The 19,177-nt window shown below is 45.8% G+C and overlaps 1 protein-coding gene across 1 annotated transcript in view; it reads right to left on the reverse strand.

The window, feature by feature from the left end:
• Positions 1 to 782: 782 nt before the first annotated feature.
• GNA14 (G protein subunit alpha 14) overlaps positions 783 to 19,177 on the reverse strand; it is a 197,129-nt gene continuing 178,734 nt past the window's right edge. Inside the window, exons 3-7 of the mRNA XM_003782965.1 lie at positions 10,355 to 10,509; positions 7,658 to 7,786; positions 5,344 to 5,473; positions 2,302 to 2,455; positions 783 to 1,316 (exon numbers count right to left, since the gene is read on the reverse strand). Coding sequence (XP_003783013.1) covers positions 1,126 to 1,316; positions 2,302 to 2,455; positions 5,344 to 5,473; positions 7,658 to 7,786; positions 10,355 to 10,509 — 759 coding nt within the window. The 3' untranslated portion in view covers positions 783 to 1,125. The remainder of the gene's footprint in view (positions 1,317 to 2,301; positions 2,456 to 5,343; positions 5,474 to 7,657; positions 7,787 to 10,354; positions 10,510 to 19,177) is intronic.

Consider the following 19,177-nt stretch of genomic DNA (forward strand, 5'->3'; position numbering starts at 1 on the left):
ACCTTAAATCCCCAAATGTATTTTTGTGTATGTGCGTGCATGTGCCCCTCAGATAGAAGGTAGACACAAACATGCCTTGGGTGTTTAGTGGGAAGCATTCTGTGCTTCCCAGGGGGTTTTGCTGTTGCTTTGCCCAGCCCGCTGTCAAGGGCAGGCCAACATGAGTATAGACTTGCCCCAAAAAGAGGAAACTTAAAAATTTTGAGTTACCAACAATTCAGACCTCAGTATTTTCCTTTTCTGGAGCAAACCAATCAACCATGACCTCTGAGAAACACAACGGAATCCAGTGTTAATAGCAGAATGGTATATTCTTTAGCCTACTCAGAAAGGCACAGCAAACATCATTCAAACATAGCAATCTGTGGTGGCCACCACCACTTGGGTTTTTAGCCATTTCAGAAGTTTACAAGACCTGGTCATATACTTTGGGGGGGGGGGGATGTATGTGTACACACATACACCAGCGTACATACACCATCTATGGCCCATTTGTCAACTTGGGCTTCATGCTTATCAAATTGTGGCAAAACTATTAGATATGCTGATGTATTAACTTAGCTTAGAAAGTTAACGCACAAAGAACTGTTGTAAAAAAAATCTTTGGTGGCATATTAAGTCATACTTCAGTGTGAAGACAGAAAAACCCTCAGTTAGAAATCTCTCTTATACAAGTTGATAAAAAGCTTCAAACCCATTAATATTCTTTTTAAAAAAAAAAAGTCACCCACATTAATTCTAGAGGTCTCAAGGCATGATCTATAAATCAACCAGCCCCTCTGTTACATAATTTTTAATGGCTATTTTTAGTTTAATTGAGTTTAATTTAAAAATAAACAGCAAATCACAGTGGCCTTTAAAAATTCCATAAAATACCAACTTCAAAAATTACACAAACTCTTACAGCCAAAAGCCAAGGAGAGAATTATAAAAACAATTTGAGAATTAAAGACCTTTAAATATTTTGGTAAACTCAAAAATCGTCCAAGTCCCATCATCCTCTCTGTCCCTGTGACGGGTGCCTGGCACAGGGGCTGGCTCAGGTGACGTCAGAAGCACTTGCAAATAAAACAAGAGGAGCTTGTGAACATGTCTTTGTTCCAGGGGAGGAATGGGCAGCAGCTTTTAAACGAGGTTGAATTCCCTCAGGTTTAGTTGTAGAATTGTGTCTTTGACAGCAGCAAACACAAAGCGGATATTCTCTGTATCTGTAGCACATGTGAAGTGGGAGTAGATGACTTTCTCTTTGTCAGGATTCTGATCTTGGTAAAGCTTCAGGATAAAGTCTCTGGCTGCTTTCACATCTTGCTTTGGTCCTAGACACAAATATAATCAGAGGAATAAGAAAGGGTCCCCATCATGTCCTCCCAAAACCCTTTTTAAGGCACTCTTGTTCTTACTGGGGATCCTTTGATCTGTCTGTATTTCTGGGGAATAGTTTACCTGAAACATTATTTTTATTGCGTCTCATTATGAACCCATGAAATAGTAACATTTTTAAGTGTTCTTGGGTACCTAAAAATTGTACTCGAAGGTGATTTGATTAAAAATAGTGACCCAATTAAATTTGCAGATTTGGATCACTTTTTAAGAGAAAGAATCTTTATTAACTTATACAGACAGATGTGGGCTAGGAGAAAGGGAAGAATGTGGAAACTAACATTATTAAAGATTGATTTAAAGCTTGAGGGCTCTAATTCTCTATCAGTGATATTGAGTCCTCTTATACCTAAAGTAAATCAGCAGTAGGGCACTAAACTTTCCTGCCCTGGACAGGTTATAAATAAAGAACTTAAGAGTCCCCTGTGTCTGGGAATGAGGACTGCCACACTTTAACCTACATGTCAGAAGCACCAGGTGCTCTGACTGGCTAGAGGAACGCAGAGATAACCTGGCACAGCTCTGCCCTTGAGTTAGCGGACAGCTGTATACAAGGATACTATACACCGTCAAGATGCAAGAGCCAGAGGAGCAGGCAGCACCTCCACTGTGAAGCACACTGGGCGGCGGGGTGGGGGGGGGGGGGCACTGGCCTCCAGAGGAGGAGCAGCCTCAGCCGGTCTTACACTACTGTAGGCGGTGAGTGGAGTTAGCGAGTGTCCTCCGGGCTCTGAGGGGCATGTGTGGAGGTGCTGAGGTGGTGACACATGTGGCGCAGCTAGGGCTTCCCTTCAGAGGTGGAGCTGGGGAGAGAGGGTGCTCCAGGCAGCTCAGGGAGCCCCTGGGAGCTGGGCCGTGCTGCCTCTGGACTAATGCTTGGGAGACCAACACAGAAACTCTGTCCCCAAGATCAACACTTACCTGTGTATTCTGGGAAATAGCTAATTAGATGAGAGTACATGATTTTCTCCTCCAAAAGATCTTTCTTATTTAAGAACAAAATCACAGATGAGTTCAGAAACCAGGGGTAGGTGATGATGGTTTTAAATAAGGCTTTGCTCTCTTCCATGCGGTTCTAAGGAAGAAACAAGGGACTTGGAATAAACTAGAAAGCAATAACCTTTTGAAAACAACATGCCAAATTGCTAGTCTCTCCGTCCTCCTCTCACTCGGCTGCAGTCTGAGTCCCTGCTCTGCTGAGGCTGGTGTGTATGTAGGGCCACCAGCACCTGGTCTCCCACTTCTGATTACTCCCCTCCTCCACCATCACCTACTGCACCCCAAGATCTCTTCTCTAGCCCCAAACAAACATGTAAGGAAATAAAAGAGGCTTTAGTGCAACTTGGAAAAGGAAGGTTCATGCCCACATTTGACAGGTTTTCTGTGTTGTGTAAACATTGGGATGACCAGGTGGGGAGTGCCAGCTTCAGACCAGAGATGGTCACTTCAGTTGGCTGTGAGTTCCAGAAGGAGCCTTGGGAGGAAGGCAGGTAGAAGGCATCAGTGCACCTGAGCCTACTCTGTGCTCCATTTTACAAGCATGACACTGTCCCCATGTAACGGATGAGCACACTGCTGTTTAGAACATTTAAATAACTCTCCCAGACCTGTATAATAGTGGGACCTGGTAAAGATTATATAGAAAGATAGTAATAATTTCTAAACATTAGACATATGAAAGAAAATATTAAGTGCTCATACTTATAGAGAGTAGACAGGGCACATACAGATCTCAGCTGGTGACAATACTTGTTCTGGATACCACTGCCATGTTGCTCTCCCTCGCCCCACTTTTTTTTTTTTTTTAGTCAGAGGCTCTATTTCTCCAGCTAGAGTGCAGTGGCATCCTTATAGCTCACTGCGACCTCAAACTCCAAGGCTCAAACAATCCTCTTGGTTCAGCCTCCAAGTAGCTGGGACTACAGGCTGCACCACAAAAGCCAGCTAATTTTTACAATTTTTTTTGTAGAGATGGGATCTTGTTCTTGCTCAGGCTGGTCTCAAACTCTTGACCTCAAGCAGTCCTCTCATCTCGGCCTCTCAGCATGCTAGGATTATAGGCACGAGCCACCTCATTGGGCCCACTTGCCAATATTTCTAGGAGGATAAAAAACAACTTCCCTTTACAAAGGGAAAGGACCAGACTGGAAAATGTGAAAGCTCAGCACACATGTTCTAGAGAGACATTCCATAATCTCTACTTCCCTACAGCTGCCAGCTGCCCAGGCTCTTTCTCCCATGCAATATGCTTTAGGAATTAAGATCTGGAATGCATTACCACAGTAACAACCCCTCACCTATTTTTAAAACTTCTTTAAATGCATTATGATCTTATCAGTAATGATCTTCATAAGATATATGAAAAAAATTCCTGTACAACATACTGAATGGCTATAATACCCACAACCAGGAGGGGAAATTTAGGAGTGGCACCCACTTAATTTTTCACAAAATACTTTGTGATCTTTAGGAAAAAAGAAATTATTTAATTTCTAAGCATACTGGGCTCAGATACTAGTCCCTTGCACACGTTTCCTGAGAAATGTTACAAATAATTTTGAGACAGAGTTGGAGCTAATTTATATCGATAACCAGGTGTCTTAAAAAAAAAAATTCCCCCACTTGGGTGAGCTAGGCAGATTTCTGTTCCTTGCACAGTGATAGAAGAAATTGGGTTAATCCTCCACTAATTAGGTAATGTAGCTGTGCTCCTCTGAGAAAAGTCTGCTCTCAAGAAATACAAGGTACGGTTTGCTCATAGTTACTGCCTAATGCTAGACAGAGTTCTTTATTGATTTACTTTAATGCCCTGGAAACAAGACATCTTTCTAAAAGGTCAAAAAGTCTTGTGCAAGTTCAAGGGAAAAGACCATGGGGAAGACATTAGTATTCCATAGAAGACACCCCCAAGATGACATAGTCACTGGGATGACCCTGTCACTTCCCAGGCATGTCCAGCTAATGTATTTGGACTCAGTCAGTGCTGTGGAAGCTCTGAGGGGACACTGGGTCAGTCCCAGATTGCCCTGAGCAAGTCCTTCCCAGGGGAAGTAAAGGCAGATGCCATCCCAGGCAGCCCAGGACTCCACTAGGGACTGAACGTGGGAGTGTCATGGGCAGATAGAGGCTGGGAAGCCTGTGCTCGGTAAAATATGTTAGCCACGGTGTTGCTCAACTCTGGCTGTTCATTAGAATCCCTGAGGGGCTTAGAAAAGAAACCCCCAACTTAACCCCAATAAATATGAATCTCTAGTGTGAAGTCCAAGAGATTCCACTTGCTGCCAAAGAGAGAACCTCTCCTTTTGAATGATTTCTAATCTTACCAGCACATGAGATTGACCCAAGGAGGTGTTTTTAAAAATTACTATGCTCAGGCCACACCCGCCACCAATTAAATCTGAATCACTGGGGTTGGGCTCATCAGACTCAGGGTTTTTTGTTTTGTTTTGTTTTGTTTTTGAGACAGAGTCTCACCCTTGCCTCAGCTTCCCAAGTAGATGGAACTACAGGTGCCTGCCACAACGCCCGGCTACTTTTCTGCTGCATTTGTCACTGTTGCTTAGCTGGCCTGGGCTGGGTTTGAACCTGCCAGCCTGGATGTAGATGGCTGGTGCTGTACCCACTGTGCTATGGGTGCGGAGCCAGGGTTTTTAAGTTATTCAGGGAATCCCAGGATGTACCCAGGTTTGAGAACTGGGGTTCCAGGCTATTTGATGTTCAATCCTTCTTATGTATTTGAATTTCCTCTGATCATGTTAAAATGTAGATTCTGACTTCATCTGGATCGATACGGTAGATTTGCGATTGTAACAGCACCCAGGTGACCCTAGGCTGCTAGTCCACGGACTACAGTTTGAATAATGAGACTATTTACCCTAAGGAAGAGCGTCTATTAGCTGACGTGGAAACCACAGAAATAGGTCTCTGGCTTCCACAGCTACCTACATTCCCCACCCAGCCTACCTCATTGTTACACTCAGCCAGGACCTGGTCATATTCGCTCAGAGCGACCAAGAAAATAATGGAAGTGACGCTCTCAAAGCAGTGAATCCATTTCCGTCTTTCAGACCGCTGGCCGCCAACATCCACCATCCTGTTCAATAGAAACACAGATCCCTCAAGGACATGAATCACACACCATGGAAATCAGTGCTCGTTGGGGTCTTCAGTAATTTTTAAGAGGGAAGGGATCCTGTGTCTCCAAAGTTCGAACACCTGTGCTTTAGCAGTGAGGGACCCCTGAATGTTCCCTCGCAAAGGAGGCACAGAGTATAAATGGAATTCCTGGGGCCAGATGCAAAGGTGACTCCAGGGGAGCCTGCTTGGGGACACTGGTTAGGAAGCTGCTGCCATAGTCCAGGCAGAAAACACAAACATCCCAGGGGTTTTCTGCCAAGCACCAGATAGAAAAGGAGCGGCAAAGCCAGCAATCTCCTGGGCCCCTTGGCTTTCTGTGGGCCCTGAGCCCATTTCTGTTTTCATGGCTACTCTCATTTATCTAATCTTTTCTGCTTTAGCAGATGCCATCTACTTTCCCATAAAGGTAGGCAAGTGTCCTCTGCCCAATATGGAAATCCAAGGACTTTATCTGTGTCTTTGGGAAAGATGTACAGGCCCCCCACCCCAGGAATCCCAAACATGAATGCTCCAGAAGTCAGGCAGTTTATGGAAATGAGCCAAGTGGGCCTCTCTGAAGCACAAAAGCCCACACTGCCTGAGGCCAGGTAGTGGACAGGGGAGGGCTGGTGCAGAACTGCAGCCACTGTAGGAGACAAATGCAGGCTCCCCATGACAAGATCCTCTGGCTCTTCAGGAGAAACAAGATATCAACTGCTTTAGGTGAAACATCCCCGTATTTAAATGTTAGCTCTAAATTTCATAATAACAGTGGGCCAAAGAAAATACATAGGAGGCAGATGCAGCCCACAACCTGCCAAGTCCCACCTTGCCACTTCCTCACCCCTCATATCCCAATCCTTGAAGACACTGGACCAGTGTGGTTGGTGGTACCCAAGCCAATTCCCTAGGACTGTTGTCTAGGAAGGTGCTGGAAAGATGACCAAAACTCCACCCCAGCCCTTGCCCAGAGGCACAGCCACTCCTACAATAATGACTCCAAGGCTGGCTGTGCTGTGCCACTTCACAGCAGGAAAGGGACACTGCAATTGTCAAGAGGTAGGGCTTGAAAGAAGTCATTCTATACCGGCCTCCATCTCAAAGGTCAGAATCCTTCATTCAGAAGGATCCCACTGGGGGAGGCGCTCTGAGCTGTGAAAGAATACGTCACTGGTTGGGAATGTTAAACCTATTGCCAGATTCCAGAAAGAAGTGCAACACCCATTCACCAAAGCCCAGAAAAGATAAATTTAGAAGAAATGGAAAGTCTTTCTTAAAACAGAAACTTTGGGAACCCCTCTTAGAGGTTTTGGAAATTGCAATCAGGCAGCTGACTGAAAAGGTTTAGATAAATTCATGGGTAGACAGGCACAGGGAGTGACCATTAAAATCAGAGATCTGCGAACAAAGATACAGGATACCTGCTATGGGGCTGGACCAGAAGACTCCCCCAGTATGACAGTTCTGAAGAAGTACTGAGACCTAACTGGGGATAAGACAGGACCTGGATGTGGGAAGAATGGCCTTGTACTGTCTCAGCTAGAAAAGCAAGTGTAATAATTGTTAGGAACAAGGGAAATGAGGGTTACAGAAGTGTTTGGAAATTTGCAGTGCTATGCGTATGCCCCACATTATTATTATTCATTTTTTACCATGATTAAATACAGTCGAGATCTACTTAAGTCACCCAAAAAGCATTCCCTGTGTTTGTAAGTGGGAACGCATACATTTTTGCACAGCGGTAAGTAGTTTGTATATATTCTTTTATGCAATTTGAATACACATGTTTCTTTAGGACAGATCTTGGAGAAGGAAACAGAAAGGAAGAGAAATATTATTCAGCTTTAAGGGAAAGGTGTCAGTAATAAGTATATTCAATTTGTGGATTACAGAAGTAAATGTAGGGGGGAGGGTGTCTCAAGTAAGATTGATTCCAGTTTCCAGCAAGGAAACTCTTCTCTAAGGGGAAGGGGAAGCTGAGTCCCTCTCATTCCAGGACTTGTGACCTAACACAATTTTAAATGCCCTGTGGCACAGGAGATCATTCTGCCCTAAGAGACAGAACCCCTGCTCAGGAATAACAACTTTAAGAATCCCTCTGGGGACTTCCAAGCCTGGGAAGACCTGTTGTTAATGGACCGCATTAGGGAGACAGTCTTACCGAAAGATGATGTCTTCCAAGTCAAATGGATACTCGATGATGCCAGTGGTGGGCACACGGACACGGAGCACATCCTGCTGCGTGGGCACAAACGATGGCGTGGCGATGCGGTCGATGTCTGTCAGGTAGCTGCAGAATCAGAGGATGTGGAGCTGAGCCTCCTTCTGGGGAAGGGAGAAGTGTCCACCCTCCTCAAAGGCAGTCACCCCCAAGTCACAGTGACCCCTCCACAGAGACACATGAATTCCATCAATGATGTTCTTGAGAGCCAGCCCTGGGCCAGGCTTCTCCACCTTTCCTAGAACTGTTGTGAAGATTATATGGATGACAAGCACTTTCCCGAGCCTCTGGCAATGTGCAGATCACTCCTCCTAGTCCAGAGTTCTAAACCCCATCACACCCATTTGGCCTCTGAGAGACACAGAGGGACTGGAGGACTAGTAGGCTGTTGGAAGCGGCTCTTTCTGACTCCCCATCTGTCCTCCCCCCTCCTACTCACCCTCACCCAGGAAAGTTATATAATGCCTGCTCTTGCTCAATGAACTAGGGTTTCTAAGAAAATATACAGATATAAAACAAGCCAAGGGGAAATTCAAAATAATAGCAATCAAGAAAATGTTTTCCTGTTATAGAGAGTGAGAAACTAAAATCTCCTAAAATAACCCAAAACTTGCCTTAGATTATTTTTTGCCATCTATTAAAGCCCTGAGTTTAAATATATCATTTTTTCTATAGTAAAATAGGAGAATACGTTTTTGGAAAAGAAACAAACTTTAAGGCCCATATCAAATGCACTTTTTAGTAAAATAACTTTAACTCATTCCCTGGCCACCAATGGAGTTGGGAGATTGAGAGGCCCCTACAAGCCAAGGTTGGCCCTGCCTTCTCCTAGCACAGTGATGTCAGGGGCTAAGAGGTCAACCTGGACACCAACCAACTGGCCACAGGAAAACCCTGCTCTCCACACAGCCTTCCCATCCAAGGCAAAACGCTGGGTCAGCCTTGCATGACCCACCGCACCCCAAGTCTACTCTTGCCCAGTTACCACCCTCATGGCTCATGGCTGTTTCGCCTGTACTTCAACGTGTGAGTCTTTGATTTATGCCTGTCTTCTCCACCAAACTGAGAGCAGGGAGCAGTAGTTGTACCTGCAGCCCTTACCACAGTAGCTGGCATGGCACAAGCACACGTCAAATTTTTCTGAAATAGACACATATCCAAATAGGCAAAGTGACTGAGACTCGCTGACCCACATGGAGGAAAAGCACGGGGGCCTCAAGTCCTGCCAGTTCTGAATGCGGGTGATTGTCTGGGTTTCAGGGAGCCACTTTCTCTGTGGCAGCCCTGTCCACCCTTCTTAGCCACTCCCACCTACCTCTCAGGGGCCTTGCCCAGCTCTCAGGGTTACAATGCATCTCCCAGCTGTGCTGGTGGGCCTCCCCATGTGGGTCTGCAGCACAGCCCTAGCCAATCCCCTGGGCCTTCAGAAACAAGGAGCACCAGGCCGTCTCAGAAAGGGCTGTGCTGGTTCTGCCTTTGTGCTGTCACTGCTCCTTGGGCTGTCAGGTAGTTCTTCCTCCTCTCAGGGATTTTTTTCTTCCTTCCTTCTCTTTTCTATGCAGACCTAACTCCTTACCAGGTTTTCTGTTATTTTCCTGACTTGATGCTTTTTTGCATCTAAATGTCCCAACCTGGATTAATGACTTTGAATTCTCAGCCTGGGATAAATGCCAGAGGAGGTTCCATCTACACCACAGGAGACAATTCCAGATTCCTTGCTCCCATGGCTCATCTAGACATGGAGACAAAGCCACCCTCCCCACCCCCACCCCCCCACAACCAGCTCAGAGGGTGATGGCAGGGTCTGAAGGGAAGAGGGAGGATCTCAGGAAAGGACTTCAGAGCCCTCAGAAGATGGAAAATGATAAGGGGCAGGCATGAAAGAGCCAAGCTAGAGCAGCAAGAGTCATCACCTCTTAAGAGAAGGACTATGATCAAACTATGTGCCCAGTGACCTGGCTAAAGGAGGCATTTGGGAAATTCTTAAGAAAATGAAAATCTGTGATTTCCATGGGACAGCTTACATCCAGGCTATCTAAATAGAAATCTTTCTGTCTTCAGGAATCAGTGATTTAGAACTCCATCTTTATGGATCCAAACCTTTGCAGGCAGTCAACAAAAGAGTGAGATTCATCTTCCCATAAGCGCAAACTACTATCTTCCCCACTAGAGGGCAGCACCAGACCAGCTGCTGATGGTGGCGGACCTGCTGGCCTGAGCTCTTGAATTTAAGATTTTAGAGCAAATGGACCTGCTGGCTTCTGAAGGGGAAACCAGAAAGGTAGATATTGGGAGGAGGAAACTGGAAGCCAAAGTAGGTGTCCTCCTTGTTTAAATATGATCATTTCAGCACCCAGATGAGATCAGTCCCCTTAGGGCCTAAGGAACTCTCAATTTCACTGAGTCTCTCATTGAAAATGGCAGTCTTAAAACACGGAACAGGCGGGTGCGGACAAGAAGAGACACCTGGCGTGACAGTGACTGAAGGGTTTTAGGAGGTGGTAAGAGACAGACCCAAGAAGTCCGGGGATACAGAAAAGCAGAGAGAGGTGGTGTAGGGGCTGCGCACCCCAGTTTAACAGTCTCCTGCAGGAGGCTGGGGGCCAGCCTGGGGCAGCTGGGCGGCTCTGTACTCACTACTTGGTGGAGTCGGACAGCTGGTACTCCCGCCGCCTGTCGTAGCACTCCTGGATTCCCGGGTCCTGCCAGAGCTGCTTGATGGCCTCTGCCTGGTCCCTTGAGAGCATAGAGACCTTGTCTACTTCCACCTCCCTGATCATCTGGGCATTTTCCTGTAAAAGAAAAGAGTACCTTTCAATAAGCAAAGTAAAGGAAGCCCACCTGCTGGTGACTGGGGGATGAGACTTGACCTGGTTTACTGGTTCAGGAGAGCTCATTAGCTGCTGAGGGGTGTGCGGAGGGTGCCTGCCCAGGGCTGCTCACAGGTGGAGATGATGTGGCTCCTTAGCTCAGCGCAGAACCCACCGAGAGCCCCACACCCTGCTCCCAGCAGCGCCCTGGGGCGCCCTGGGGCTCCCTGGGGCCAGCTTCACCGGCATTCAGCACCAAGGGGCGAATGAAGAAACACTGGCACAGCATCCTACCAGCAAAGTTACTTCCTCCTTAACATTCTGCTCATGTGAATATCTGCGCCGCCAAGGGGGCCATTCAGAAATAACCATCCTCAGTGGCACCCAGGGGTGGGCAGGAGGAGCGGGTTCACCCTGGGTATGGGCAATAAGGAGGGTGTTGTCTTTAGAGAACTGAAAAACAAAAATATCAGTGAATCTCTAGCCTTTTCTCTTTCCTTTATGAAAAAATTCGTTGAATAGGCTTTACATTTTAGAGCAGTTTCAGGTTCACAGCAAAATTGAGGGGAAAGTACAGAGAGTTCCACCCCGTACACTTCTCACCATCTACCATGAGTTCCTGAGAAGACTCTTTCCCACTGGGCCAACCCCTCCCACTGCCCCTCCATGCCACTGATTGTTATAAATGTATTGTTGCCATACTTATTAAATGATTATGGCTCCCTTGCAGTAATTGTTAAGCTCATTACTATGTAATTATTATGATGTTACCATAGTAGTTCTGGTTTACCGGCCACTCACTGTACACCAAGGATTCTACCTACACCACCTCATCTAACCAAGGGAAGGCGAGCCTGAGGCCAGAACTCCTTCCAAACCTTAGAAAGCAAAAATGATCAGGCCGGCCTGCATGCACAGCATGGCCACGCATTGTCTCCAAAGTCTCAGCAGCCCTCCCTTGGCTGGTGGTTCTGAAGGACAGACAAACCTCGCCAGACAGACAGGACCCCAAGGCTCTTCTCCCCTCCCACTTCCCGCATCTCCCAGGGAGTATTACACATGTGCACCATCCTGCGTTCACTGGCAGCTGTGAATCAGCAAAGCAACTGCTTGGTAGCTGTGATCTCAAGTTTATAGGGCACCTCCTGAACAGCTGCTTTGATCTTGCACAGCTCATCCTTGGAATCACCCCGCAGGAAGCCACAGAGAAAACAAGGATCTTAAAGATTCACTTGGCTCAAGGCAAAACCAAAGGCTCTAAGTCAACATGATTTTACTCCACATCCATCTCTCACACACACACACACACACACACAGAATCACAAATACTCTTCCCCAAGACTGTGGGATCCTTCCGGTGGGGTCTGAAACAAGGTATAGGCAGGAGGAGGTGGTGGGAAGCACCGCAGGATCAGGAATCAGGACTGATAATTCTAAGTAATGCAACCAGGAAATTGAAGGACCGTAACAAGCTACCTACTTCAGCATCCCCACTTGTAAAATGAGCAGTGATTTTCAGGGAAACCTGAATTATAAAGTATTACTCGAATATATATAGAACTAGCCTTTATTATTGTAGCAGATGCCAAAAAGTTATTTTTTGTTTGCAAAAATAGGACATATTTGTAGCCCAGTAAACCCTGATTCCTGATGCTGCCCGCTGGGTGCCCTGTGGGCCAGAGAAGAGGATGAACCGAGAGCCTGGACGGTATTCATCTCCCTCTTTCCACCCAAGTAGGTCCCCAGTAGAGAAAATGAGAAATTGTAGCTAAACAATTTGTACCTTTATTTACAAAATATTTACTATACTTAGGTATAGTTAGCTCCAATTTCCCTATGTTTGGCAACTTTAGGGGGGACTTTTGGGACACCCCATATTTCTGCCTCTCCTCCTCAGACCCAGTGTAGGGTCGTACTTCAAAATGAGACTAGAAGTCACTTCTGTTTATTCAGGGGAGAAACTTCATAAAGAGTCAGTGAGCAATTCACCACATTGCCTTTCATCTGGCCTGGGGCTTCTGGGAGCACGAGACGAGATGGGGCCTCCATCACTCAGGCCTCCTGAGTGACTTCCATGAGCAGTATGATCACAGTGTAATGATCAAAATCTAGAGATTAACACTGGCACAATATTATTATCTATCTTATCTTCAGACCTCACCCAAAGTTTGCCATTTGTTCCATGAACGTCCCTTATCTGGTCTGGAGCCCAATCTAGAATCGCATGCTGTCTTTCGTAGTTGTATTTCTTTAGTCACCATTATCTGGAAAAGTTCTTCACTGAATGAAGTCATTTTTGTCACTCTGAACAAGCCTGGCCTGGACAAGGGTTTGTTCTTTGGTCCTACTTCGTTGTGAGGACAGATAGACAACGGAGTGACAGCCAAGGGCCCACAGAGCATTTCAGGGTCAAGTATTAGGTAATCTATTACCTTCATTTAAATAAAAATTTCGGCCAGGTACTATGGATCATGCCTGTGATCTTAGCATTCTGGGAGGATGAGGCAGAAGGATCCCTTGAGTCCAAGAATCCAAGACCAGACTGAGCAAAAGTGGGATCCCATCTCTACTAAAATTAGAAAAAAGAGCCAGAAATTGTGGCAGGCTCCTTGTGGTCCAGCTACTTGGGAGGCTGAGGCAGGAGTTTGCAGTCAAAAAATAAAATAAAATAAATTTTCTATTGAACTATAGAATATGATTTTTATATACTCTAATAATGTCTGTGTGTTGTTAAGAGGGAGCTTTGTGCCTATTTCCCCCCAGCTTGGCTAACCGGGCTCCATGGGCATTTAACAGGCACCTTTGACAGCCTCCACAGCGCACGTGCTGTAAAAGCAAGGGGACCCTCCCACAATGTGGGGAACATTTTGTGTCATTTCCGACTAGCTTCTTTATCTCATAAAGTCAGAAGTGGAGCAGGGTTAGGGAGATGTCATATCCTGGGTAGGGGACATGCTGGTTTGAGGCGGCCAGCGTCTCAGTGGAGATGTCCAAGAAGCAGAGGAATAAAATGAGCCTGTAGCTCATGGGGGGTCCCTGGCTTGGGGAGCATATTGAGTTGAAATTGCCTAACGCATTCGTTTAATTGAAACAGAAAAAGAAAATCAGTCTCAAAGGAGTAAATATTACAGGAGCAAACTCAGCAGATCCAGAAACATGAGCAGGCTCTCAAAACACTGAGCTCATAGCTGGCGGTCCTGCCTTTCCTTTCTCAAACAAAACCATCATTTTCACTGCTCTGAAGGGAGAACAAGGAAAACAGATGTCCTCCATGTGTGTTTCGCTCAGAGATTCCCAGGCTAGCAGTAAAAGAAGCTGCTGATGAAGTGATGCCTTGCCAGGTCCACGCAGGGATCCACGGCTGCTGGTGACAGTCCCTGCCAAGCCCAGCGGGCAGCCCCATCTCCTCCACATCCTCACCACGAGGGGCCTCCACACCATCAAGGCCCCAGTCAGTGGGCTCAGAGCTTTCTCTTCAAGGCTGACTCTCCCAATTAAGCTAGAGTTCTTGTCCTTTCATTAGATAATGAAACACTTTGTGAAACTTTTTGCATTTGTACTTATTTAGGTATTTTTGAATTGACACAGTTGTAAATATTTATTATATAAAATATGATGTTTTGATATAGGTATACATTGTGGAATGGCTAAGTCAAGCCGTTTAGTATCTGTATTACAATACTTACTGCTTTGTGGTGAGAGCACTTAAAATCGACCCTCTTAGCAATTTTTAAATATACAACACATTGTTACTAATTTAGCATAATGTACAATAGATCTCTTGAGCTATTTCCTCCTGTCTAGTGGACATTTTGCTTAAAATTAATATTCGTTAACGTATCATCCACAATAAAAAAATTGAATGTTTCAAGTATCTACTGTGATATCGAATACCTATAAACTACACAAGGGTTTTATAAACAAGAGAGATTAAGATAAAATATACGATTAAGAGTTCTTTGTAGCATAGTACTTCCAACTTTTGCACAATCACCTCTCTCTCTTTGTTCCAAAAACTACCCTGAGGTCCAAGATCACCATACATGGGTTACCAAAAATTCAACTATAGGTTTGGCACCTATACTTCAGCAGCTAGGGTCTGGCCACATATACTGGGGCTGGCGGGTTGGAACCTGATCCAGACCTGCTAAACAATTATGACAACTACAACAAAAAAATAGCTGGGTATTGTGGTGGGCACCTATAGTGCCAGCTACTTGAGAGGCTGAGGCAAGAGAATGGCTTAAGACCAAGAGTTTGAGGTTGCTGTGAGTTGTGACACCACAGCACTCGACCAAGGGAGACATAGTGAGAGACGGTCTCAAAAAAAAATTATGAAGTGAAATTTCAGTGTCTCATAACCATTATGTTTTGAAGCATCTCAAGCATCACATTATAACTGGGCTCAGTGGCTCACAGCTATAATCCTAGTACTCCAGGAGGCCAAGGCAGAAGGATTGTTTGAGCTCAGAAGTTTAAGACCAGGCTGAGCAAGAGTGAGACCCCCATCTCTACTAAAAATAAAAAAAATAACCAGTGTCCCGGCGGGCACCTGGAGCCTCAACTATTCAGGAGGCTGAGATCTCTTGAGCCCAAGAGTCTGAGGTTACTGTGAGCTATGACGAAACCAGGGCATTCAACCCAGGGCAACAGAGTGAGACTCTGTCTCAAAATCAAACAAACAAAAATTATTGCATTATAAAGAAAATGCCCATCAACTATGCCAGAGAAAGTATTTTTCCATAGAAAATAAACAAGGCACTTCTACTTCTGGTAAAGGATGACTAAGAAATTTGGATAAACTCTCCCACTAAGAGCAGCAAGAAATGATAGACAATTTTTTTAAAAGATGCTTGAAAGTATTAAAAAGCTGATGAAATAGTAAATAATTGCTGAGCCAGAATAGAGGGGAAGACCGTGCGTAAGCAGTTGAGTCTGGCATTGGGGGTTCTTTCTGCCTATTCTGGAAGGAAAAGTTGATGATTGAGCAGCTCCTTTTAACATCACAGGGCTAGGGTACCAGGGATTGAGATTTAAGGGTTGGCAAGAGTGAAAATCTCTCATAAGTCCTCTGGCTCTGCATTGGGAGCCACAGGGCAGGCCTTAGAGGGTTGCAGCTCTGCTTGGAATCATCATAACCTCAGAAATTGACAACCTCCAGGCACCTGGCAAAAGAAAAGGTAACTCCCCTTTTACAGTTTGGAAGATAACATCTTCACCCTCCAATTATTTTTTCAAATATGTGTGTGGGGGGTATAGCTCAGAGGTGGAGCATTTGACTACGAGTATATGTCCAGCATAGCACCAAAATAAGCGTAAGTAGATAAGACACTTCCATAGACAGGAGACGAGAAAAAAGATGGGTAACATGGGCTACGCAAACACTAACCCAAAGGAAGCTAAAGTCTTTCTGTTAATATAAAAGTAAAATTTCAGGTGAAAATGTAATTAGAGACAGAAGAAAATATCAAGAGACAACAAGATTCAGAAAGACATAAGCGTTTTCACGTTTTGTGCAGCCAATAACACAGGCATACAAGACGAGGTGTCTATGAAGTCTGTGTGCAACTTAAAATAGACTCAAAAGAGCAACATTTCACAGACTGAAATGGAGAAATAGACAAAGGTTCATCAAATGGGAGATTTTAACGTACCTCTCCCCGTAACTGAAAGACAAACAAACGTTCAGGGAAGATGTAGACAATTCACGTATTATCAGCAATTTGACTGATGGAGATAGTTTTGGTACATTCCAAATAAAACTTTTCACGTACTTCTGGAATACTTGTAAAAATGACCATTTACTTATTAAGATTTCATGTAAAAAAATTTGGTTTTCCAGCTTCTTTTGATCAATTCCCAGCTTCTCTGAAGACTCTGGGCACTAGCAGGACTCACCCCAGTGCCGTGGCACTGCCCCCCACCCAAGTATTGCAAACCTTGCATATTTAACTAGATTTCTACAGCTTTCCATGACACTCAGAATAGAAAGTAAGTTTTTTAAACCCAATTCACGATTCAACAGAAATCATCATTTCTACTACAATCTTTGTCCTCTTTCTCCTTCTTTGTTCAACAACAAAAAACAACAGAATTCACTGGCCACAGAGTATTGACATGAAAAGTCAAGTTACTTTATCTTTTCCTATAAACCCAAACTTTCGGGTTTCACTAAAAAGGATCTTTCCGAAGGTTGCTGGGATGCATTACTTTGGCACAAACACCTGCAGCTCTAGCGAGTGTTAGTAGTGCAACTGAGGGCAGGCGTGTGCCACCCAGCACTGCGCTAACTTGGCTGTTTCCCAGAACCCCCCTCCACGTTTCAGTTTGGGTCAGGGCTGGCCATAGAAGTAATGTGACGTGAACAGCGGCTGCCAGGCTCTGGAGGGCAGAGGTCTGCTTCTGCTCACAAACGGTGTGGCTGATCTCCGGTCAACCTTACCGGCGCCCTCAGCTCGCCCAGATCCTGCTTGGATCCTCTCCTTCAGCTCCTCCAAACCCTGGCTCAGCTTATCTATCACGTCTTGGGGTAGAGACACGGCAGGAGCAGGTTTATGGCACAGTGTGCCAGCGTCTTCTCGGAGTCACCCGCACTGTCAAGATGGTGGCAGAGGCCACTTCCCCCCGGATCCACTTTGTGTTCATGGGCCCTGCTTCCCCTTTGCAGGTTCCCACCTGTCTTTGCTCCACCCTGCTTCACACGCAGCTTTTCTCCCTGATTGCCAGTTCTGCTGACCCCTAGTGACCTAGATAGGTAGTGTGCAGAGGCAACAGCCTTCCCAGGCCTCCTTCACGGCTCCAGCAACCACATACAGGGCAGTCCCTATGGTGAGTCCATTATCCCAGGGCACTCTGAGCAACCCCAAACTGATGTGCAGAAGCTCACGTTATGGTCCATTCAATTCTACATAAGGGCAAACCCCCCCTATAACTTTAGGTCCAGGGAAGATAATAGCTTGGGCCTTAGTTGGGGTGACCTAAATGTCCCAGACCCAGCCGAGCTCTGGCTGCCCTCGGTGCACAGTGTCATATGGTGCCCTGGCAGGATCCAGGGTTGGTACCGGGAATGTAAATAGGCCCCACCCTGGAGAATTTCAGGATGACAGCTCTGCCTTGGGGTGGGCACTACAACACACACACACACAAAGGAGACCTTTCAATTGGGGGTGAGTGCAAGGGTAAGCTAATGAAGGTGGCCTGATGGATGAAGGAGAAGCTGGCTGTGTCCCACCAGCACCCCCAGTTCTTGCCACCAGAAACACGGACTCTTGCCTGTGCTTGCCAAAGATGGCACCTTGCATGTGTGGGGGTGAACAGACCAGCTCTTCGCTACATCTTTTCCGTAACACTCCCACCTCTAAGATGCTTTGGAAAGCTCCTGTGCCGCCAGTGGAACAAAGACAAGGTATGACTTACCAAACAGTGTCTGCTCCCCTACCCCCCTCAAGACTCTCCATAAAAGAACCAGCATATTTGGTCGGTGGAGGCTGCCTCTCCTCTCAGAAAAATATCTTCTTAGGGCCCATCTATTTGTACGTGCCCAGAGGCTACATAACATGGTCGTATTATGTAGGAAGATGGGGATTTTTGTCCCTGTCACCATCTCATTCCTCCCCCTTCTCCTCTAGTTAATAAGAGTTTCATTTTTTAGCACATCAAAATTGTTGTGTGTTCTAAGAGATGGTTCAGTTTAGCAGGAGGAAGATCTGTCTTTTTCATTCCTGTGCAGAATCAGCAGCCTGCTGCTGGGAGGTTGGCAGGGTCTACGCCAGTACCCGCCCCAATTCTTCCCAGTGGGCAGGGCCCTGCTGCTGAGAAGGCCAGGACTGGGCAGGGAAAGGCAGAAGGGCAGAAAGGGTAAGAGACCACAGAGCCCTCCATAGGGAAAGTACTAACTGCTCTGGGCTTTGGTCCCCCACCTGCTGGCTTCCTGTGGAGTCACGTTCAGCTGTCAGAAATCTCATTCTCTCACTTGTGTTGGATTCTGTCTGTGTCTTTTCCAGACAAGGAAGGATAACAGTAATTTTTTAAACACGAGGTTTATAGCTATTTAAAAAAAAAATACATACACAGCAAAAAAAAAAAAAAATCAAAAAAATGGTAAGGTCTCAGTTCAAGGACAAGTAGGTTTCAAAATGTTATTTGTTAAGTCAGTTGTTGGGATCTCATAGTATTTTCCCTTAGACGCAGATGGCTAGGGGTGCATCAAATCTGTTTTATTTTCCTGCTGGGCTCTCAGGTCATACTATACCCAGCCTACCTGGCAGTCAGGTGGGCCTGAGTTCTGAGTGAGGAATCCAGGCTGAAGTGATGCGTGGCATAACCAATCCTGGCCTTCAGATTCCTCCTGTGCAATCCCATTCCACTCTTTCTTAGCCCATTTCTCAGCTGACAGAAGGGGACAGTGAGGACCAAGAGAAGGGGGAGGCCTGAGATGACAGGAACCTAGATCTTGAGAGGCTGCGTGGAGCAGAGCCCACTGCCCCATGCCCCTTACAAACTCACATTGAACTGAGATGGACACAACTAAGAAATCGACTTCATTTTGCTAAGCTACTGAGGTTTTGGTATTGGTTTATTAGGGATGCTATTAAATTTTACTTCATACACCCAAAGAGAGGGAGAAATGAGGGAAGGAGGTTCTAGGCTG

This window comes from Otolemur garnettii, unplaced genomic scaffold (genome assembly GCF_000181295.1).
Source record: "Otolemur garnettii isolate 467f Iridium unplaced genomic scaffold, OtoGar3 scaffold00006, whole genome shotgun sequence".
Lineage (NCBI taxonomy): Eukaryota > Metazoa > Chordata > Mammalia > Primates > Galagidae > Otolemur > Otolemur garnettii.